This window comes from Rana temporaria, chromosome 1 (assembly GCF_905171775.1).
Source record: "Rana temporaria chromosome 1, aRanTem1.1, whole genome shotgun sequence".
Taxonomy (NCBI): Eukaryota; Metazoa; Chordata; class Amphibia; order Anura; family Ranidae; genus Rana; species Rana temporaria.
Window position 1 is genome coordinate 380,136,127 of NC_053489.1, and position 24,256 is coordinate 380,160,382.

Genomic DNA, 24,256 nt, shown 5'->3' on the forward strand with positions numbered 1-24,256 from the left:
TGCTTTCAGCTAGGGAGAAGGTATAGCGACCGGTAGCGTTTCAAAGTAATAAAACAATCTGGGTAGGATGGACATTTTTAGGACATTAATTCTACCTAGAAGGGAGAGAGGATATTTTGTCCAGGTCAGCAGAGATTTATTAATGTCTAAAACTAAGGAGGGAAAATTAACAGAATAAAGGGATGAATAGGAGGGAGTAAGGAAAATACCCAGGTATTTAAGGGAATCAGTACACCGCCTGTAGGGATAGGATCCCTTAAGTTGAGACAGCAATGCGGGCGGGATATGTATGGGGAGCGCTTCAGTTTTGGAAGTGTTACCTTATAACCTGAGATGGAACCAAAGGAAGATAATAATTTATGTAGTGAAGGGAGAGAAATCAGTGGGTTGGTAATAGTGAGCAGAATGTCGTCCGCAAAAAGTGACAATTTATATTCCCCCTGTCGCATCACCACCCCACGAATGTCTGGATGGGATCGAAAAGACTCAGCAAGGCGCTCCAAACATAAAATGAAAAGCAATGGGGATAAGGGGCACCCCTGCCGAGTCCTGTTCGTCATGGGAAAACAAGGCGACAGGAAGGACGACGTCCGCACTTGGGCCGTGACTGTTGAATACAGGGCCTCTAAAGCCTTCAAAAAAGGGCCCTTAAAACCATACAATTTAAGAGTGGCAAACATATAAGGCCAACTCAACCTATCAAAGGCCTTTTGAGCATCTAAACTTAAAACTAGTGCCGAGCGGGTGGATCTGTCCAGGAGATCAATCAGATCCACTGTATGACGGGTGTTGTCCCTTGCATGCCTGCCAGGGACAAATCCAACCTGATCCCTATGGATTAGTTTGGAAATTAGCCTAGACAGTCTGGAAGCGAGAATCTTGGTAAATATTTTATAATCTGAATTTAAAAGAGCTATGGGTCTATAGTTATCTGGAATGGAGGGATCCTTACCAGGCTTTTGGATGCCTGAAATTTGAGAGTGGGAGAAGTGAGAATGCGGGGGGTGCCTTTAAACAAAGAGCTGTAAAGGGTCAGCATATGGGGGGATAAAATATCTATAAAGGTTTTATAGCAGTAATAAGATAAACCATCAGGACCAGGAGATTTATGTAAGGGGAGATCCTTAATTTTGGCTAAGAGTTCCTTAGCTGATATCGCCACATTCAATCCGGCTAAATCTGCTAAAGACAACTTTGGAAGTTTAATGTTAGAGAAAAAGGACTCAAACTTATCTTGGGTAAAAGTAAATTGATTCTCCGGAGTCAGACAATTGTACAACTTACTGTAGAATTTGCCAAAAGTATCTGACATCTCGCGGGGGCAATGCGTTCTAGATCCGTCTGGCTGGAGGAGAAAGTCAGGAAAGGAATGAAATGGGCGCGGTTGTAGTTTGTTAACTAACATTTTATGTGGTTTGTTTGAGAACTCGTAACATTTCTGTTTTGTCCAGAGCAAGGACCTAGCCGCCCTACCCATTTTCAACGACTTTATTTGTTCCCTAAGGTTGGTGACTTTACGTAATTTCGCCACCGTGGGCGCGCACAACAGCCTCCGCTCTGCGAGAACCAGAGCAGACGCCAAGGACTGAAGAAGTCCATTACGATTTTTTTTAAGTCGAGAGCTTTCAGCTATGCAAATGCCACGAAATACGGCCTTGTGTGCCTCCCACAGTGTAGAAAAATCAGAAACTGACCACACATTGAGTTGGAAAAAATCTTCTAAGCCCTTGGCCAAAATTAAACGTAAAACCTCAGATTGTAAGAGATGATCATTAAGACGCCAGTGACAGGATTTGGCGTGGGGCTGGGAAAGCATGAGATCTAACACAATGGGAGCATGATCAGACCATGTGATGGGTGAAATATCAGACTCGACCACATAGGGAATAGTCGGGGCCGAAATGAGAAAATGGTCAAGACGAGAATACATTTTATGAGCTGGAGAGTAAAAAGTACTGTTTGGAAAGTGGGTGTTTTTAATCCTCCATGAGTCAAAAAGTTGGCGAGATCTAACACATCTACGGAAAACATTGGCCTGGGACATGATTTTTTTAGACGGAGAGACATTAAGAAGGGTTTGTCTATCTCTGGTGGGAGACATAACCAAATTGAAATCCCCACCCACAATCATAAATGGTTGTGCACGATATTGGGGGGAGTCAAAAAGTTTGTTGAGGAAGGCTATCTGGCCAGTGTTGGGGGCATAGAGATTGACTAGGGTGAACGATGTAGTCAGAAACTCACAATCCAAAATGAGGAATCTTCCGTGAGGATCTGCATACGAGCTCTTTACCTTAATAGGACATGAACTTTTCACCAGGACAGCCACACCCGCCCTGCCCGTGGAATCAGAGGCAAGAAAGGAGGTGGGGAAAAATTTTGAGGCAAATTTAAACGAACCTCCCTCATGGAAGTGGGTGTCCTGGATCATTATCACATCTGCGCCAGAGGCCCTGAAGTCCTTCAGGGCCATCCAGCGCTTGTGCACAGAACCTAAACCTTTCACATTATATGACAAAATCCTTAAGGCCATGGAAGTAGGCTAGATAAACAGGCTTGCGTGAATATAATGAAAACAGATATTAGCACAAAATAAGGGGCATGAAAATAATAAAGGGTATAGCGATATACATAGACATTTCTAGAAAAGACGTCACCTCGAGACCTGCAAGGAAATAATTACTTCCTGCTAAGGAACTTCAGTGAATCTATAAAACAAAAACAATGCAAATTCAACCTACAGAGTCGATCTACAGATGTGGACACAGAAAACGAAAATAATAAACATAAAAATATTGAAAAAAAAACATTTAGAAGAAAGAAAAAAAATATTTAACTTTGAAAACCTGAGTTGTAAATATCACTCAGGAGGCCCTGGGCAAAGCCCAGGGTCAAGCAAGGACGTAAACAGACTTCCACCAGGAGACTCCGGGTAAGGAGACAGGGAAGGGTCATCTGCACATCTTATGAACTTGGTAGCTACCAAAATGCGTGGAGTAATCAGTGATCCATAACTAGTGAAGGAGACAAAAAAAAGTCAGCGCATAGACATGGATGACCGACAACATGAGTATAACAACCTGAAGAAAAAAAAAAACAATAGTTAGAACTTATCCCATGGGTTGGGAAAAGATCCACCCGAACCGGGAACAGGGTGGATACAACATGTTGAAAAAAGAAAGGCCAAAAAAAATCACTATGACATCTCTAGGTCTAGCTCCAGCCTTATCCAGGCGCCAGTCTATGTCCACCACAGTGGGGGCCATAACGTTGAAAAGACCCAGGAGGTATGCACGTAATTCAGAGTCACTCACTGTTTCCGGGATACCCCTGAAGCGCAGGTTCTGCCGTCTTTCCCTGTTCTCCAGGTCCTCCTGTTGCAGTTGTAGCTGGGAGACCAAAAGGCAGAGATTGAGGTTTTCCTCCTCTATGGCTTTTACGTAGTTGATCATCTCATCGAATTTGTTTTCAAGGGTGTCTGTACGTTCTCAAATTTGATTAATCTCTCCTCTAAGTTCTGACACAGACACTGCTAAACAGACACAGCCCGGTAAGTCAATCCGGAGGAATGGGAGGCCGGGGATCTGGTACTCACTGTGACCCAGGAGATGGAAGGGGTCCGTTCCGTAGGCAGCGAAGTGGCGCCGCGGAGCTACACGATCCACGGCAGTGCCCTCAAGAATCCACCCACAGCAGAGAGAGGATGCCACGTCCTCCGGGGGTGTAACAGCCAGACAGGTAGTGGGACTCCTCCGATGCCCAGATCACAGGAGGCAGGAACGGAGGGCTCCGGAATTACAGGCCGCAAGATGGCGGCGGCGGCGTGGAGAGTAGCGGATCTCACCTCAAGCCTCAGAGGGGGACGATTCGTCCAAAAAGTTGCTGGGATAGAGGCAGAAGAGGGCCCAAAGTAGGTGCCGCAAGAACGGGACCAAATAAGCCAGGAATGGGGCTAGGATGGCAGTGGATGTAATCTGCCTGTGTGGAGCTCAGCATCCACACGTCCTCCTTGCTGTACGTCCGGACACGCCCCCTCAACATTTTGTCTTTATTCATGTGGTTTCATCCTTCTAATCAGAGGTAAAGGCCACTAAAGGTGCCACCTTCTGAGATAGTGTCAAGAGAAAATTTCTCTGATGTTTCCAAAAGGAAGGTTCCTGAAGAACACGAGAGCACCAGAGTCAAAACTCATGGGGCAAGACATGGGCCAAGAGGGGAAAGTATATGACAAACCCCCTGCACACAAAAAGGGACCCACCAGGGAACGGGCCGCAAAAAGGCCACTGAAAGAACACAGCCAAGGCTGAAATCTGCCCCCAAACAGTGTTTTAAGCAATTTTAGATCCACTCCAAGCTGTAAAAAACAGCAGGACCCTGGACAACGAGTACGTCTGTGGACGTCACTCCATCCCTTCACACCAAGAGATGTAGGCCTGCCAGGTGCGACGGTAGATCCTCCGGAAGAAGACTATCGTGCTCTCAGCATTGTTGAGATGTCCGAGTCGGACAGACCCCGGTCACTTAAAGTCTGGCTTCCAATAGCCACGTTGAGCAAGTCAGTGACTGTACAACAGGAGGAAGTATGGGACCTCGAGACAAAGGGACCTCCCGCCCTGGCAACCGCCAGGGTACCTCCGCTACCAGGCGCTCGATATCGGCGCACCAAGGACGCCAAGGTCAATCTGGAGCGATTAGAATCATCGTGATCTCCTCAGCCTCCACAGAGCAGCCGAGGAAGAAAATACAATGGAGGAATGGCAAAAAGTCGCAGGTACGGACCCCACAGGGACCCCAGCGCGACTGACGGGTCTGTACCAGATCACTAGACCTGGCCACTAACTTCGACACCCTTGCGGTAGAAACGAGCAGCCAGGAGATCCATGCCCTGTGAGGCTCACCTCCTGCAAGGGAGCCGAAACACCCCAAGCACAAAGATCAGTCGCCCTGGTCCAGAATCTGGCGACTCCAGTAGTCCGCCTGCCGGTATACCTGATGGTAGACTGAAGCCACGGTCATGGAGTTGTCCGGCTGAAACCAAAATCGGAAAAGCCTTGCGTAAGAGAACTGTTAGAGCTGTCCCCACGAATTTGCGGCAACGTGCGCGCACGTGCCTATTTAAAGGGTGCACTGACCCCAGCCTAGTGCCGACGGAACTCAGCGGTTCCGGTCCCTGTTACTTGTGCCTGTTCCTGTGCTTCTGATTCCGCTGCGATCCAGCTTTGCAGAGGGAGGGGGGCCCGAGATCCCTGCTGACAAGCAGGAGAACAAAACATCATCTGAGTGCCCCTCGGCGCTTCCATAGCCTGCCGCGAACCAGCATTGCAGAGAGAAGGGGGCGGAGATCCCCCCCGCTGACAAGCAGGAGAAGGAGATCAGCTGAGTGCTCCTCTGCACTTTCATAGCCTGCGGCGATCTGAGCATTGCAGAGGGAAGGAGGGCGAGATCCCCTGCTGACAGGAAGGGGAAGAGGAGGAGATAAGCTGAACGCCGAGTGTCACTGTATACCGAAGGTATTTGACTACAGATACATTACAGAAACACACGCGCTAGGGCTTATTTTCGGGGGAAGGCCTTTATTGCAGCCCTCCTTGAAAATTGGGGTAGGTCTTATTTTCAGGGTAGGTCTTACTTTCGGGGGGGAAAACGATATGTAACTTTTGTAACATGGGAAAAGTGCACAGGTTAACATTTAAACACAAGAATACAGTTCTACAAGTACACAAAACCAATTTGCTATTATGTTCGTTATAAACTTTTCTAGATTTTTGCTACAGTTACTGCCTTCAGCATTTCAAGGTATTGTACGTACCATGTATCTGAATAGCATTCTTGGATTGTGACTTGCCTTTTTCTTGCATTGACTGAAGTCTGGTCATTGCTGCTGAAGCAGCAGCTATCTGAGCCTCTTCTGGAGGTGGCTTCGGAGACCTTGGTTGTTCTTTAGAAACAACTTCAGGATTATCCCTTAAGTGAAGAAAAAGTAAAAATGGGCAATGATAAAGCAACAACTGTACAACAGCATACACAATTAGTGTAACATAGTATACTTAACAACTTCCCGCCCACGTAACGTCATACGCTGTGTGATATCTGAATGATGTTCAGCCGCTTAATCATTCTTTGGTGGCGGGAGGGGACACCCCCCCCCCTCTGGTGCTTCTCCCGGCTCGCCCCTGCCATCGGCCAACCTGAGAAGGAACCGTTCACCACCGAATGTTTACCATATAGATTTCTGGCAGGCCAGACGATTCCCAGATTTTCCATGATCGTTCAGAGGTCGGGCGTAATGTTATGTCATGCCCGGCCTCTGCATTTGAAAATAAAATAAAAATAAAAACATTGATAAAATTATTGATCCCAGATCTCACTGTAAAGAGGACCTGTCACACATTATTCCTATTGCAAGAGACATTTACATTTCTTGTAATAGGAATAAAAGTGACTAACCACTTGCCGACCGCCTCACGATATACGTCGGCAGAATAGCAGGTGCAGGCAACGAAACGTACCTTTCGCGCCCCCCCCCCCCCCTCCAATGCCTGAGGCGGTAAGATTTGGTTCAGAAGCGATCCATCCCGAGGGCCAGGCCAGTGATTCATGGCCTGCCCCTCCCGATCGCTCCTGACCAATGACATGCTTCACTTGCCTGTGTAAGTGTAAACACAGGCAGGGGAAGTGATGTCATCTCTCCTCGTGCTGTCCTTTCGTTTCAGTGAGAGGAGAGAAGACATCCAGAGTAAGTGCACCAACACTACACTGACACTAGTACACATAGAAAAAAAGGAGCCCGAAGGCCAACGCTGCGCTAGAACCAGTAGTAAAGTGGCAATATAAAATGGTGCATCCGGCTCCGCACACCCAAGGTGATATAATAATCTGCTTACCAGATGGCGATGGCTGCTACAGCTGTCTCGCCCACCACAGGGATTTCAGTCTCCCCAAATCCTAGGTAGTGTTCGGAGCTTCCAAATCGTGATTCCTAATGTTGCCATCTAGTGGATCATAGTGCTCTGTCACAGAGTCCCCTCAGCACCATATCTTTCACCTCTCTTGGTATCTAGGCAGGCTTCTGTGCTCTCTGGTGTCTCCCCTGCCTCAGCTCTAGCAGATCCCTCTTGTCTGCTCCCAAGACTACAGAGCCACGTTTCACTTTACACATAGGCACACTTTTCACCCCCCCAGTTAACCCCTGCACTCCCTGTGACAGTGTCACCAATAGAACTGCACTAGGGAACTATGGTACCCCCCCCTAACCCCCTTTAAAAAAAAAAAACCTAACCCTATGATCGCCCCCCAGTTAACCCTTTCACCTCCTGTCACCAGTGTCACTATTACATTTTTTTTTCTGATCGCTGTTTTTGTGTCATGGGTGACGCTAGTTAGCCAGATAGTTGATTAGTTTCATCGTCAGGTTTTTTAATAGTGTCAGGTACCCCCATATATTACCTAATAAAGGTTTTTAACCCCCTAGTTAACCCTTTCACCCCCTGTCACCAGTGATCACTGTATTAGTGTTATAGATGACACTGGTTAGTTTTTTTTATTTATTTTTTTCACAATCAAGGTAGTTTTTTTTAACAGCGTCAGGGCACCCACCATTTATTACCCAATAAAGGTTTAATCTCATGATTGCCTGGCAGGTGATATCAGTTAGGTTTTAGGGTCAGTTAGGGGCTGCGTCACCCCAGAAAGCATCAGATGAGTACCAGTAGCGTTAACACCCACGCACGCACCTTACACCTTCCTTAGTAGTACAGTATCTGAACGGATCAATATCTGGTCATATCTATACTAGTGTCTCCAGCAGTTTAGGGTTTCCAAAAATGCAGTGTTAGCGGGATCACCCCAGATACCTGCTAGAACCTGTGTTTTGCCCCTCCGCCCAGCCCAGCCTACCCCTTCCAAGTGCAGTATCGATTGATCACTGTCACTTACAAAACACTAAACACATAACTGCAGTGTTTGCAGAGTCAGGCCTGATCCCTGCGAACGCTAACAGTTTATTTTTGGTAGCGTTTGAACCAGTCGCTGACAGTTATGGGCTTTTTTTCCTGTGAGTCTCACTAGTGTACCAGTAAATTTAGAGACCAAAATGTCATATCAAAGGTACACTAGTGAAGAGGCCTACACATTTCTGAGCATGACCGATTGTGAAGAGGACTCATCTGTCAGATTCAGGCTCAGAATACAATCCTGTAGAACAGCCCTCAAAAAATCCACTCGCCTGCTCGCATTTTGTGAGTGGATTCTGAGGTCGGGGGGGGCGAGCCGCCAGCCTGGCTGTGTCAAATGGGAGTCCTTCTTCCAGCGCTCATGGAGAGAGAGAGACACCCAGGTGTTCAGAGCGCAGCGGGGGGAACAGTGATAACAGCTTTAATTTCAATAGCCGTGTTCCCAGCCGCTCGCTTTCAGATATAGCCCCGCCCCCTGATCACTGGGATTGGACGGGTGATCTGTCTATAAAAGTTCCCCGGCCAGGGGGCGGGGCTGTATATGACGTTGCGCGGTGGGAACACGGCTATTGAAATGAAAGCTGTTATCACTGTGTTCCCCCCCCCCCTGCTCTCTGATCATCTGGAAGGCTCTCCTGTTCCTCTCCTCGGCTACAAGGTGGACACAAAGCTCCATGGTGGGCACTGGGCACACGGCTGCAAGGTGGACACAAGACTGCATTGGTGGGCACTGGGCAAACGGCTGCATGGTGGACACAAGACTGCATTGGTGGGCACTAGGCACAAGGCTGCATTGGTGGGCACTAGGCAGAAGGCTGCATTGGTAGGCACAAGGCTGCATTGATGGGCACTAGGCACAAGGCTGCATGGTGGACACACACACACACACACACACACACACACACAGCCTGCATTGGTGGGCACGGATACAGTTGTTGTTAATATTAATTTTAATAACTTAATTCTACTTAATACATTTGAGTGTCATTTTATGAGAGCGTGTTTAGGGGCGGAAATAGGGGCAGGTGGGACAACTGGTGGTGATTAACCCTTGAGGCCTGGCTAGCAGCTCAGGACTTGAAATTTTGAGCCCTGCAGTAGAACCCATATAGAAGAAAAATATATTTCCAATATATTTATTAAAAAAAATATATATTTTAAATATATTTACAATATATTGGCCTACGCAAATATATTTTTACATCTATTCCAAAAATGTAAATTAAAATATATTTTCCAAAGGCATATATTTGAAAATATATATTTTTTTATATATTTGACAGATATTTTTGAGCATCTAAAAAAAAAATGTAAACATATATTTTTAAATATACTTGTAAAGGCATTCCAAAAATATAATTTAAATGCATTTTCCAAAGACATATTGGAAAATATATTTTTAAAATATATTCTTCAGATTTTTTTAACACATAAAAAAGTAATTTCAACATATATTTTTACATATATTTGTAAATGCGTTCCAAAAATATAATTGTAATATATTTTCCAAAGGCATATATGTAAAAATATATGTTTGTAAATATATTTTCCAGATCTTTTTTGAACATATAAAAAAAATGCATTTAAACATATATCTTTAAATATACTTGTAAATGCATTCCAAAAATATAATTTAAATAGATATATATATATATATATATATATATATTAGAAAATATATTTTTAAAATATGTTTTTCTGAAAAAATGTAATGTCTAATAAAGACATGTCAACATATATTTTTTCTGATATTTTTGTAACTATGACATAGATAACATTCTGAATACATTCATAAGAGACCCACTCCCATTCTAAAATGGTTTGTTTTACTCTTTTAAAATAAAAAAATAAAATAAAAACCAAAAGATTCAAATAAAATATACATTTTTTTATAAGATTTTAAGCACATAATCCATTTAACCCCTTCCCTACCGACGCATTGTCAAATGACGTCAGCAGGAACCCTCCCTCGATCCGGGTGGTTGTCATATGACGTCCTGTATTCCCGGCGTTCTAGGGCGCACCCGCAGGACCGCTCATGACGCGGCGGTCGCGATTGCTGCCGGGAACCCGCGATTGCCGGTGATCACGGCAGGAGAGTGTGGATCTGTGTGTGTAAACACACAGATCCACCTGTCCGAGGTGAGGAGACCGATGCTGTGTTCCCAGTACAGAGGAACACACATCGGTTCTCCTCCCCTTGTGAGTCCCCTCCCCCCTACAGTTAGAACACACTATAGGGAGCATTTTAACCCCTTCAGCACCCCCTAGTGGTTAACCCCTTCCCTGCCAGTCATATTTACACAGTAATCAGTGCATATTTATAGCACTAATCACTGTATAAATGTGAATGGTCCCAAAAACGTGTCAAAAGTGTCCGATGTGTTCGCCCCAATGTCACGGTCACAAAAAATAAATCGCAGATTGCCGCCATTACTAGTAAAAAAATTAATAAAATAAAAATGCCATAAATCTATCACCTATTTTGGAGAGGCTATAACTTTTGCGCAAACCAATCAATATATGATTATTGCAATTTTTTTTTACCAAAAATATGTAGAAGAATACGTATCGGCCTAAACTGAGGAACAACATTTAAAAAAAAAAAAAAAATTGTGATATTTATTAAATAAAAAATTGTGTTTAAAAAAAAAAAAATGCTCTTCTTTTATAGCGCACAAAATAAAAACCGCAGAGATGATCAAATACCACCAAACGAAAGCTCTATTTGTGGGGGGAAAGAACAAAGATTTAGTTTGGGTACAGTGTTGCATGACCACGCAATTGTCATTCAAAGTGCAACAGCGCTGAAAACTAAAAATTGGTCTGGGCGGGCTAAATCTCTGGTACCGACACCAAATCAGACACCTAACTGACGGGGGCGTGGCCGGATGCGGGAGAGAGTGAGAGTGACGGTGTGAACGTCTGAGGTCCTCCACTCCTCACCCCCCCTCTTTGAAAATTATGCCCGACTTGAACGCCTAGAGTCTGAGCACACAAGCGGGCTAGCAATGGCTATTCAATAAGTTCCAGTGGAAGAATAGCTGTGTGACCCCTTCGTACCGTCTATGTACGCACCTTTCCTCTGGAGAGGGCTCTGCCGTGCAGGGGACCAGGACTTGGATTTGTGCTTCTCTGCCGGAGAGAGTGGAGCGGAGCCGATTGAGGTGCGGACTGTTGCTGTTTCTGCTGCTGCGGGAGGGTCGAGGATCTCTGTACCTCCCCGCTCTGGTCTCCCCCGGGTCGGTTGGACAGAGGGGGGACTGAGGCACGGGTTCCATAGACCAGGGCGCTGAAAATTCACAGTAAACGGAGCCACCTGTGATCCCGCGAGAGTTCGGGTGAGTGAGATTTGCCTGCACTCGTGACTACATCCCCATTGAAGAACCTGTGGAGCTGTCGGAGTTGGAGGAGAGCCGCGGACCTCACGCTATAGTGCGCGGAAGGGTCTGCAACTACACAGAGTTGTAGGTGACTAGCATCGGAGGGCTGCGTGGCTATGGTAGCACGGGATCCAACTAGTGGCGAGTCAGTGTGCTCCGTAGAAGAGACAAAGTGCAAGGGACGTGACTGGTAAGGAGACAATTATTATTACAAGTTTATACATATAAACAGCCAGTTGATTCATCTGCGGCTCTCCTGGGTTCCCCTGCACCAGAAGCTCTTCAATATATAAGACTTTGCTACTCTGCTGCAGGAGTAAGAGCACTGCAGCGGTATAGGCGGTCTGTGGTACCCTGAACTGGCTCAATTTGTGGAAGTGTATGGAACTATATACCAGTTTGCAGTTGTTGGCTATAGCTTACAAAGGCACAAAGGCACTCAGAGCTTAGATCTCTGCCCCGCTCCGCCCTTATTAGCGCCACACTGCTTAGCTACAGGAGGAACAGGCTGCTGTATTGCTCTTTTTAAGCCAAAATCAGTACTTACTCTGCACTAACTCTGCATTGTACCTTGTGCTTGGTGCATGGAACTGTGTAGCAATAAACTGCTAAGCTATTAATCAATTAAAGTAAATAGCCTGTTTGCTCTCCCTGGATCTTTGTCCCGCACCAGGCTTGCTGCTTTCATATCTTTCACATTCATGGTGATCCCTTACGTATTTTTTTTTCTCTGTTCTTGGCCGTATGGAACTGTGTAGTAGCAATCTGCTAAATCCATTAACCCACTAAGGTAAATAGCTTGTTTGCTTTCCTTGGATTTTTCTTATTGCTCACATATCCTCCACATTTATTGTGACTCCTGGAACACAGCTAGATGCAAGTTTTATGTATTCTTTTTTCCTTGGCCCTAGGATGTGATGCTTAAGATCCGCTGCGAGAGGTGCAGTAGAAGCTGCCTAAAATAAGAGCTACGAACGTGTTTTGCTGGGACGTATACTGAGCACTGACTGAATAGTGACTGTTTGTAACTATCCCTGAGCAGATTAGTATACTAGGTATACTGTTAAAGTGCCCCTTTTTGGTTGTATTCCTTTGAACAATGGCAGCAGTTATAAAAAAGGGACAAAATAAAACATAAAGTGTAGCGCTAATTATAAGTGAGATAAAGGATTGGGTATATTAATAATTAACCAATCATTGAAAAGTGTCCGTATGAAACACATTAAAGTAGTCCATAAAAAACTGTGAAAAAATTAATAAAAAATGAATCCTCAAAATTCAGTTCACAGTGGATAAATGTGCAAAATAAACTTCAATAAAGAAATGGTAATAAATCTTCATAGGTAAAAAAGATGTATAAATCCAGCACCGAAATGAATGGAGGCTTACCAGAAGCTGTGGACCCAGAATAGGCATATACCTAGTGGGTCATTTGCGCTTTAAAGTTGATGATACCAGCGAGGAGGTGAAGTCCAACACAGGATCAGGTGAAAGTCGGTTCAGAAGCACCTTGTATTAGGTTGTAGACTTGGGTCCATATGGAGGTTCAAACACTCAATACAACGGAAGTTAGAAAAAAGAAGGCAAAAATGCACATAGTGTAAATCCGTTTAAAAGTTTACTTGATAGCAAAATCAAAAAATGGGTTACACTCACATTTTCAGCATTGGTAACAGGCATGTAACAAAGAGCAGTATTGTCAGCAAATTCCCGACATGTTTCAATCTAAACGATCATCATCTGGGGTGCTGACACACTGCACAGGGAATGCTTATAAAGACAAGACACCCTTACCTCAATGGTGGCTCCACCTGTGGAATCCCAATTGGTCCAAATTACCTTACAGATGAAGTAAAAGCAAAAATGTGTCACTGACACATAATCCAATCTCATTTGGTAAATGAGAAAGCCGATCGCCAACCCAGCTTAGCGCTAGCTCACCAGCAGCATCCGGAACGGGGTTGAAATGCACCCCAGAAACAAACAAACCTGTCCGGCCGGCGTGCGCTCCACCATGCGCTCCACGCCTCAGCCGGAAAGTATGACACTGTGACGTGTCAGCGTCAGAGTGCGCTCCACACAAGCGCACCAAGACTCGGTTTGGAGCCGTGGTGTCCTCAGAACGATGGTGGCTGAAACAACCAGCATGCGTTCCAGCAATGCGCTCCACGCCTCAGATTCATTCCACAATGCACTCCACCGCTTGATGCTAGGTGTAACGCACGGAAGAGGCCAGAAAACGAAAGGGAGAGGCACCAAAATTTTAAAACATCAGCAGCCAAATACATATAAAAAATATATATATATAATAAACGGATGGTCGTCCATTTATCCAATGACCAAAGGGGAAAAGAGCCAAGGAAATAACCAAAAGAGGAAAAAAATATTTTTGTTTGTATAGATAATACAACAAAAGTTTTTTTTTTTTTAAATTTTTTAAAAGGGGACTAAATGTCACAAAAAGAAGTTAAAATACTTTTATTTTTTAAAAAATGCCTTAATGGACTATAACATCCAAGGAGCAAAGATATTCAGAAATAAATGGAAAAAATAAAAATAAAAATAAAATAAAAAGTCAAAAAGTTTAAAAACAATTACAAAAATAATTACAAACTAACCCAACCAAAAATGGACACCTACCACAAAGATGTTTTTGGATTTGAAAATTAGAAGTATTTTATGGTAATGAAACCACATAGTACTTCTACAGATAAAAAGTTATAAAAACAAATATTAATTTAAAAATAAAAATTGGCAGAATAGACAATATTCTATGCCAAAATTCAAATTAAAAAGGTGAAGAACAAAAAAGTAGAAAAAAGGTACTGGAGCCACCATTGAATACAGAATGCATGTCAACAATATATAGATATTTATGATTGGTTGATAAATGCATTTATGTCCCAATCCACATTGAGGCCATATGGGACATAAGTGCGCAATTCGTAAATCCAATAGGCTTCGAGACGAGAAACCCCTCTAGTCTTGGCTCCTCCCCTCCAAGGTGCCACATATTTGTCGATGATGAGAAACTGGGAACCTTTAGGGTTACGAGCATGGCATTCCCTATAATGCCGAGGGACCGTGTGTTTGGTGCTTCCACCAATGATCTTTGTCACATGTTCACCTACCCGTACGGAGAAGGCACGTATGGTACGACCGACGTACTGCTTCCCGCACGGGCAGGTGACAAGATAAACAACATGCGTAGTTGCGCATGTGCAAAAAACCTTGATAGGGTATTGGCGACCAGTACTCGTAGACCCAAATTCCAATGATTTTGTTCTTCCATTGGTATTAAACTGACAGACTCTACACTTCTTACAGGGATAATATCCTTTCATATCCTGAAAAAAGACGGGACGCTCAGGGGGATCGACCACATTGGGGGCAATACGATTTCTTAATGTAGGGGCTCCCCTGAAGATCACGTTTGCCTGTTCAGGTAGACTAGGGCCCAACACTTTATCGCTTTTAAGAATGTCCCAATGTTTGTTGATGATATTTTGAACATCCCTATGTTGATTGGAGTAGGAAGTCAACATTGAGAACTTATAAGAGTCATCATTGGGACGTGGTTCCTTATCTTGCAAGAGACTGTCACGCTCAATTAGTGCTACTTGTCGTAACTCCATATCAACAGAGGAAGTGTCGTAACCCTTCTCAATAAATCTTTCCCTGAGCATGGCTGCCTGTAAAAAATACATGTCATCATCAGAACAATTTCTGCGTAAACGCAAAAATTGACTCCTTGGGACAGATTTAAGCCAATATCTATGGTGGCAACTGTCCGTAGGGATGAAGCTGTTTCTATCAGTACCCTTGAAGTGAGTTTTGAACCTGAAGCTCCTAGACACAAGCTCAATCTCCAGATCAAGAAATGTGATTCTAGTAGGACTACTCTCATGGGTAAAAGAAATACCTCGATCATTCATATTTAGAACTCGAAAGTAATCATCCAGAGATTCCCTAGAGCCATCCCACAGGAGGAGGACGTCGTCTATATATCTAGCCCATAAGACTAGGGAGGAAGGTCTCTCACAATAGACGACGTCCTCCTCCCACTTGGCCATGAAAAGATTGGCGAGGCTGGGGGCAAACTTGGCCCCCATCGCCACGCCACGTCTTTGGAGAAAATACTTCTGGTCGAACAAAAAATAATTGTGAGTCGTCGCAAACTCAAGCAATTCTATGACGAAAACTTTCTGTTCCTCTGTGATTGAGTCTGCATTATTTAAAAAATGTCTGACTGCTTCAACACCGAGATCTTGCGGAATACACGTATATAAAGACGCCACATCGGCAGTCGCAAGAAGGTAATCGCCCTCAATCACAATATTCTCAAGAATTTTCATAGTGGAAGTTGTATCCTTAAGATATGAGGGTGTAGATTTAACCAACGGTTGCAAATAAAAGTCGATGTATCGACCTATACGTGATGTGATCGAGTCGATCCCACTCACGATAGGTGGACCAGGTGGATTTAATGGGTCTTTGTGTATTTTGGGTAGGTGATATATGGTTGGGATTCTTGGAGCTGTAGGTACCAAGAAAGCTTGTTCTTTTTTATTTAAAATAAATGAATTAAACCCCTTCAGAACCAGGTGGGTCAATTCCTTTTTGTAAATGTTGGTTGGATCATTAGGTAAAACTTGGTATGTTTCAGTGTCACCCAAAATGCGGTTCATCTCTGCAACATAATCAGGTTTGTTCATGACCACTATCCCTCCACCCTTGTCGGCTGGCCGCACGACAAGATCTTTGCGATTACACAAAGATAAAAATCCCTCTTTAGGTATTGGGTGTGAATAAACTTTTTTAACAGAAAGAGCTTCCAAGTCTTTAAGGACCAGCTCCTTAAATGTATTGACTTTGGAAGAAGCTGGAACGGCCGGATTGAACAGTGAAGGGTTTGAAAGGCCCGAATGCACTGTCCCTGAGGTGGCAGCTCGTTCCATCTGGGGTGTTGAGTCTAAAATAAAATGCCGCTGAATATTGAGCTTCCGGGCAAATTTGTTAATATCTATAAAGGTGTCAAATTTGTTCAATTTGTGTGGAGGAGCAAATTTGAGACCCTTGTCTAAAACGGCTAGTTCGCTAGAAGTGAGTACTTTACCACTCAAATTGAACAAACCACAACCTAGTTTACCTTCCTCTTTTTTCCTTTTTTGTCTTTTGCCTCCCCTGTTGCCTCTCTTGGGTCCGAAGGCCTTTTTTGACCCTTCCCTACCCAATGAAAATCCTTATTGGGGTAACCTTCAGGACCACAATAGTCATGACTCGACTGTGGTCGTTGATAGCCTCTAGAGCTATCCTGCATATCCTGCAAAGGGATAAACCTATTGTTGGTATACACTGGAGGGTACTGGTAGGAATAAGGGGTAGTCTCATAAGAAGCACCATAGTCCCCTCTCCTTGGCGAGTGACTATAATGTTGATGACTCTGAGTGGGATAAATGGGAGTTCTATATTCAGGTATGTTGCCTCTAGAACGATCCTTGGTACTTTCTTGGTACCTACAGCTCCAAGAATCCCAACCATATATCACCTACCCAAAATACACAAAGACCCATTAAATCCACCTGGTCGACCTATCGTGAGTGGGATCGACTCGATCACATCACGTATAGGTCGATACATCGACTTTTATTTGCAACCGTTGGTTAAATCTACACCCTCATATCTTAAGGATACAACTTCCACTATGAAAATTCTTGAGAATATTGTGATTGAGGGCGATTACCTTCTTGCGACTGCCGATGTGGCGTCTTTATATACGTGTATTCCGCAAGATCTCGGTGTTGAAGCAGTCAGACATTTTTTAAATAATGCAGACTCAATCACAGAGGAACAGAAAGTTTTCGTCATAGAATTGCTTGAGTTTGCGACGACTCACAATTATTTTTGGTTCGACCAGAAGTATTTTCTCCAAAGACGTGGCGATGGGGGCCAAGTTTGCCCCCAGCCTCGCCAATCTTTTCATGGCCAAGTGGGAGGAGGACGTCATCTATTGTGAGAGACCTTCCTCCCTAGTCTTATGGGCTAGATATATAGACGACGTCCTCCTCCTGTGGGATGGCTCTAGGGAATCTCTGGATGATTACTTTCGAGTTCTAAATACGAATGATCGAGGTATTTCTTTTACCCATGAGAGTAGTCCTACTAGAATCACATTTCTTGATCTGGAGATTGAGCTTGTGTCTAGGAGCTTCAGGTTCAAAACTCACTTCAAGGGTACTGATAGAAACAGCTTCATCCCTACGGACAGTTGCCACCATAGATCTTGGCTTAAATCTGTCCCTAGGAGTCAATTTTTGCGTTTACGCAGAAATTGTTCTGATGATGACATGTATTTTTTACAGGCAGCCATGCTCAGGGAAAGATTTATTGAGAAGGGTTACGACACTTCCTCTGTTGATATGGAGTTACGACAAGTAGCACTAATTGAGCGTGACAGTCTCTTGCAAGATAAGGAACCACGTCCCAATGATGACTCTTATAAGTTCTCAATGTTGACTTCCTACTCCAATCAACATAGGGATGTTCAAAATATCATCAACAAACATTGGGACATTCTTAAAAGCGATAAAGTGTTGGGCCCTAGTCTACCTGAACAGGCAAAAGTGATCTTCAGGGGAGCCCCTACATTAAGAAATAGTATTGCCCCCAATGTGGTCGATCCCCCTGAGCGTCCCGTCTTTTTTCAGGATATGAAAGGATATTATCCCTGTAAGAAGTGTAGAGTCTGTCAGTTTAATACCAATGGAAGAACAAAATCATTGGAATTTGGGTCTACGAGTACTGGTCGCCAATACCCTATCAAGGTTTTTTGCACATGCGCAACTACGCATGTTGTTTATCTTGTCACCTGCCCGTGCGGGAAGCAGTACGTCGGTCGTACCATACGTGCCTTCTCCGTACGGGTAGGTGAACATGTGACAAAGATCATTGGTGGAAGCACCAAACACACGGTCCCTCGGCATTATAGGGAATGCCATGCTCGTAACCCTAAAGGTTCCCAGTTTCTCATCATCGACAAATATGTGGCACCTTGGAGGGGAGGAGCCAAGACTAGAGGGGTTTCTCGTCTCGAAGCCTATTGGATTTACGAATTGCGCACTTATGTCCCATATGGCCTCAATGTGGATTGGGACATAAATGCATTTATCAACCAATCATAAATATCTATATATTGTTGACATGCATTCTGTATTCAATGGTGGCTCCAGTAGCGTTTTTCTACTTTTTTGTTCTTCACCTTTTTAATTTGAATTTTGGCATAGAATATTGTCTATTCTGCCAATTTTTATTTTTAAATTAATATTTGTTTTTATAACTTTTTATCTGTAGAAGTACTATGTGGTTTCATTACCATAAAATACTTCTAATTTTCAAATCCAAAAACATCTTTGTGGTAGGTGTCCATTTTTGGTTGGGTTAGTTTGTAATTATTTTTGTAATTGTTTTTAAATTTTTTGACTTTTTATTTTATTTTTATTTTTTCCATTTATTTCTGAATATCTTTGCTCCTTGGATGTTATAGTCCATTAAGGCATTTTAAAAAAAATAAAAGTATTTTAACTTCTTTTTGTGACATTTAGTCCCCTTTTAAAAAATTAAAAAAAAAAAAAACTTTTGTTGTATTATCTATACAAACAAAAATATTTTTTTCCTCTTTTGGTTATTTCCTTGGCTCTTTTCCCCTTTGGTCATTGGATAAATGGACGACCATCCGTTTATTATATATATATATTTTTTATATGTATTTGGCTGCTGATGTTTTAAAATTTTGGTGCCTCTCCCTTTCGTTTTCTGGCCTCTTCCGTGCGTTACACCTAGCATCAAGCGGTGGAGTGCATTGTGGAATGAATCTGAGGCGTGGAGCGCATTGCTGGAACGCATGCTGGTTGTTTCAGCCACCATCGTTCTGAGGACACCACGGCTCCAAACCGAGTCTTGGTGCGCTTGTGTGGAGCGCACTCTGACGCTGACACGTCACAGTGTCATACTTTCCGGCTGAGGCGTGGAGCGCATGGTGGAGCGCACGCCGGCCGGACAGGTTTGTTCGTTTCTGGGGTGCATTTCAACCCCGTTCCGGATGCTGCTGGTGAGCTAGCGCTAAGCTGGGTTGGCGATCGGCTTTCTCATTTACCAAATGAGATTGGATTATGTGTCAGTGCCACATTTTTGCTTTTACTTCATCTGTAAGGTAATTTGGACCAATTGGGATTCCACAGGTGGAGCCACCATTGAGGTAAGGGTGTCTTGTCTTTATAAGCATTCCCTGTGCAGTGTGTCAGCACCCCAGATGATGATAGTTTAGATTGAAACATGTCGGGAATTTGCTGACAATACTGCTCTTTGTTACATGCCTGTTACCAATGCTGAAAATGTGAGTGTAACCCATTTTTTGATTTTGCTATCAAGTAAACTTTTAAACGGATTTACACTATGTGCATTTTTGCCTTCTTTTTTCTAACTTCCGTTGTATTGAGTGTTTGAACCTCCATATGGACCCAAGTCTACAACCTAATACAAGGTGCTTCTGAACCGACTTTCACCTGATCCTGTGTTGGACTTCACCTCCTCGCTGGTATCATCAACTTTAAAGCGCAAATGACCCACTAGGTATATGCCTATTCTGGGTCCACAGCTTCTGGTAAGCCTCCATTCATTTCGGTGCTGGATTTATACATCTTTTTTACCTATGAAGATTTATTACCATTTCTTTATTGAAGTTTATTTTGCACATTTATCCACTGTGAACTGAATTTTGAGGATTCATTTTTTATTAATTTTTTCACAGTTTTTTATGGACTACTTTAATGTGTTTCATACGGACACTTTTCAATGATTGGTTAATTATGAATATACCCAATCCTTTATCTCACTTATAATTAGCGCTACACTTTATGTTTTATTTTGTTTGTTTTTCGGAATTGATCCATTCCGTGGTGTTGGCTGCATTTTAAAAGTTTTTTATAGTAGCGCAGTGTTTATCTATACTTCTAGTATAGTTATTTTCCACACGTTTTGATAAAAAAGGGACAGTCTAATCAGGAAAGTGGTGGCCCTCAAATAACACGAGCTGCGAAATATAAGGAGAAGGCAGCACAGGCAGCAGCTAAAGTTTTCACATACCCCAGCAAAGTCGCCTGGAAAAGCAGCTCAGCACCCGCAAACACAAATGCAGGTTAAAAATCAAACAGGGACAGCAATGGACAGGAAAAGCGGTGGACAAGGTTCATCAGATCCCAAAATAAAAAAAAAACCCTGCGGTAGAGCCCCAAGGGGGGGGGGGTGCAATGGCATCAGCAAAAACTCTTATAGAAGTCTCCTCGGCAAATATAGCAGATGACCCCAGGCGGGAGGAAGAGCCAACATTGAAGGAGATATTAAGCGCCATAAATGCATGTAGAGGGACACTGAATAATTTAACTGACCAGATAAAAGAAATAAAGGAAGAACTAGTGACAAATTGGCCAGGAATTGCAAAAGACTGTGAAAAGGATAACATCAGCAGAGGAGAGAGTGAGCCAAGTAGAAGATGAGGTGTATTCATTAAAACAACAGATGCAAGAATTAAAGGAACAAAATGGATGGCAGGCATCTAAACTTGACGAAATCGAAAACAGGTTACGCAGAAATAACATTCGGGTGGTGGGTCTTCCGGAATAAAGTTTTTTGAGAAATGGTTCAGAGATATTTTTGGGGAAAATGCCTTCTCATTGCTCTTTGCAATAGAAAGGGTCCATAGAGTCACCTTAACCACTTAAGCCCCGGACCTTTAGGCAGCTAAATGCCCAGGCCAGGTTTTGTGATTCGGCACTGCGTCGCTTTAACAGACAATTGCGCGGTCGTGCGACGTGGCTCCCAAACAAAATTGGCGTCTTTTTTTCCCCACAAATAGAGCTTTCTTTTGGTGGTATTTGATCACCTCTGCGGTTTTTATTTTTTGCGCTATAAACAAAAATAGAGCGACAATTTTTGCTATAATAAATATCCCCCAAAAACATATATAACATTTTTTTCCCCTCAGTTTAGGGTGATACGTATTCTTCTACCTATTTTTGGTAAAAAAAAATCGCAATAAGCGTTTATCGATTGGTTTGCGCAAAATGTATAGCGTTTACAAAATAGGGGATAGTTTTATTGCATTTTTATTAATTATTTTTTTTTACTACTAATGGCGGCGATCAGCGATTTTTTTCGTGACTGCGACATTATGGCGGACACTTCGGACAATTTTGACACATTTTTGGGACCATTGTAATTTTCACAGCAAAAAATGCATTTAAATTGCATTGTTTATTGTGAAAATGACAGTTGCAGTTTGGGAGTTAACCACAGGTGGTGCTGTAGGAGTTAGTGTTCACCTAGTGTGTGTTTACAACTGTAGGGGGGTGTGGCTGTAGGACTGACGTCATCGATCGAGTCTCCCTATAAAAGGGATGACTCGATCGATGCAGCCGCCACAGTGAAGCACGGGGAAGCCGTGTTTACATACGGCTCTCCCCGTTCTTCAGCTCCGGGGAACGATCGCGACGGAGCGGCTATTAACGAATATCCGCGCCGTCGTCCCCGGATCGCTCGGCTGTACGTCCCCGCCCGGAAAGGCGGGGACGTACATGTACGCCCATCTGCCTGTACGTGCCATTTTGTGGACGTACATATACATGCGGCGGTCGGGAAGTGGTTAAGGATGGACACCCTCGGCTCCTACTCTTGAAGTTTCTTAATTTTATCGATAAGGCAGCAGTATTGCAAAAAGCAAGAGAGAAGGGGACATTTTTTATAATGGCTCAAGAATCTCATTATTCCCAGATTTCTCTCCAGAACTCAGATAAAGTTGTATCAGAGCACACGTATCATTTATCAAGCACAAGTGAAGGGAATGTACTTGAATGCACATTTAAATGTTTTTCTTTCGGGGGGCGTGGCCAGGACAGGCATGTGAGAGGACGCATCTCTCACAGCTCCCAGTGCTGATCCGGTATTGATCCTCCCCCGGCCGTTATTCCGGTTCGAGACCGCCATATGCTGGAAGCCAGCACTCCCGGGACCACAGCGGTACCACCACCGGCGTTGTGCACCAGGGGAAAGACCCGCAAAGGACAGGCGGAGATCGCGGGGATGGAGGCCCAAGATGGCGCCGCCGCGCCAACTGTAAAAGGGACGCCTCGTGGAGCAGACAAAACAGGCCCCAAACACGGTAAGTCTGCCAAGTCCCAGGGTAAAGACCCCCCCAGGGATATGCTCTACTACGCCCAAAAGATGTCTGGAACGGGGGGGCCAGAACAACCGTCCCGATCGTGTGCCGCACACCAGTCTAGGCCTGCAGCACAGGGCGACAATGTCCCACTTTACTGGTGGGAGGAGGAGGACAGAGAAGGAGCAGGCCCTGGACCGGAGGACGAGCAGGCCCCAGACGCACAAGCTGAGAATATTGTGCAACCCACGCTGGCAGACATACTTAAAGCAGTTAATAAATGTACTGCATCTGTGGACACTTTGAAGGAGCAGTTTGGATTACTAAGGCAGGATATGCAAAAGATTTGTGAACGTACTACTGCAGTGGAAAGCAGAGTCAGTGAGGTGGAGGATCAGCTGCAGCTCATGGCCCAAGACACTAGAGCTGCCCTGCAGATGGATAGAGACGCTTATGACCGCGTGGAAGACATGGAGAACCGTCTCAGACGCAATAACGTCCGTATAGTAGGGCTGCCGGAGAGGGTGGAAGGTAAAGACCCCACCATGTTTGTAGAGAACTGGCTGATTGAACTTTTTGGCAAAAATACGTTGTCACCATTTTTTGCAGTGGAAAGGGCCCACCGAGTACCTTCGTGCCCACCGCAGCAGGGGGGCCCCCCTAGATCCATCCTGGCAAAACTACTCCACTACCGGGACAGGGAAGCGGTGCTGCGTCAGGCTCGGGAGCGAGCGAATATCCAACATAATGGCGTCCGGGTGTCATTTTCCCCAGATTTTTCGCAGGAAGTACAAAGGCGCCGGGCTAAATTCCTTGATGTAAAGAGGCGACTGCGACGTCTACAACTCCCCTATGCTATGCTCTACCCAGCGAAGCTCCGGGTGGTGGTGCGGGGTCAAGCCCAATTCTTTGAGTCTGCAAAGGAGGCCATGTCATGGCTGGATAGAAACGAACAATCTCTACAACGCCAAGCGCAGGAGGAGGGGGAGTGAGTCTTGAGCAAGTTATTTTTATTTTTTATTTCTTTGGTTTTGCCTCCAGACACTGAATATGCAAGATTGGAAATGTTTCTATGCTTCACTGCTGTCTTTTAGGGGGGATCCCCTACTTTTTGCCTGTTTGAAAACTTTTTTCACTTACCCTTTGGCCGGGGGACATTATGATTGGCAGCACATCATGAGGAAAGCTGTTCTTAGTATGATGATTACTGTGACTGGAGTAAGCCGACGTTTAGTCGCACAAAGTGCTGGAACTGCCCTGTTGGCGGGCATTGATGATTCGGGACCCGTTTGGTCCGCAAGTTATGCTAACTTTTGTTTTTCTAGCTACCATATGAAGACAGAGGTACAACTCAACAGACCTGGGCCGTTGGCCCTTATGCAAGATATTGTGCAGGAGTGGACAGATATGGGGGGAGGCCCTTTTTCCCGACAGTGGGGTCAGACTGTATATTTTTGCCCACAAGTGTATTGCTTTTTGATGTTAAAGGAAGACACCCATGGCTAAGGTATCTATTGTGTCATGGAACGTGAGGGGTATGCATTCTCCACTGAAACGCACAATGCTGTTTATGTGTTTAAAAAAAATTCTGCCAGGGGTGATCTGTTTTCAGGAAGCGCACCTGACAGCGGAAACTGTGTGCTTTCTGAAATATGTGTGGGTGGGCAAGGCATATCACTCTACACACACCTCCTTCTCTAGGGGGGTGAGTG

General features: G+C 44.2%; 1 protein-coding gene across 2 annotated transcripts in view; it reads right to left on the reverse strand.

The window, feature by feature from the left end:
• Positions 1-24,256, reverse strand: part of UBXN6 (UBX domain protein 6) — a 479,989-nt gene that overhangs the window by 346,980 nt on the left and 108,753 nt on the right. Inside the window, exon 3 of one of the 2 annotated variants that reach the window (XM_040322526.1) lies at positions 5,846-5,964. In XM_040322526.1, the coding sequence (XP_040178460.1) occupies positions 5,846-5,964 (119 nt within the window). Of the gene's footprint in view, positions 1-5,809; positions 5,965-24,256 lie in introns of both variants that reach the window. The other variant, XM_040322525.1, reaches the window with a different exon arrangement.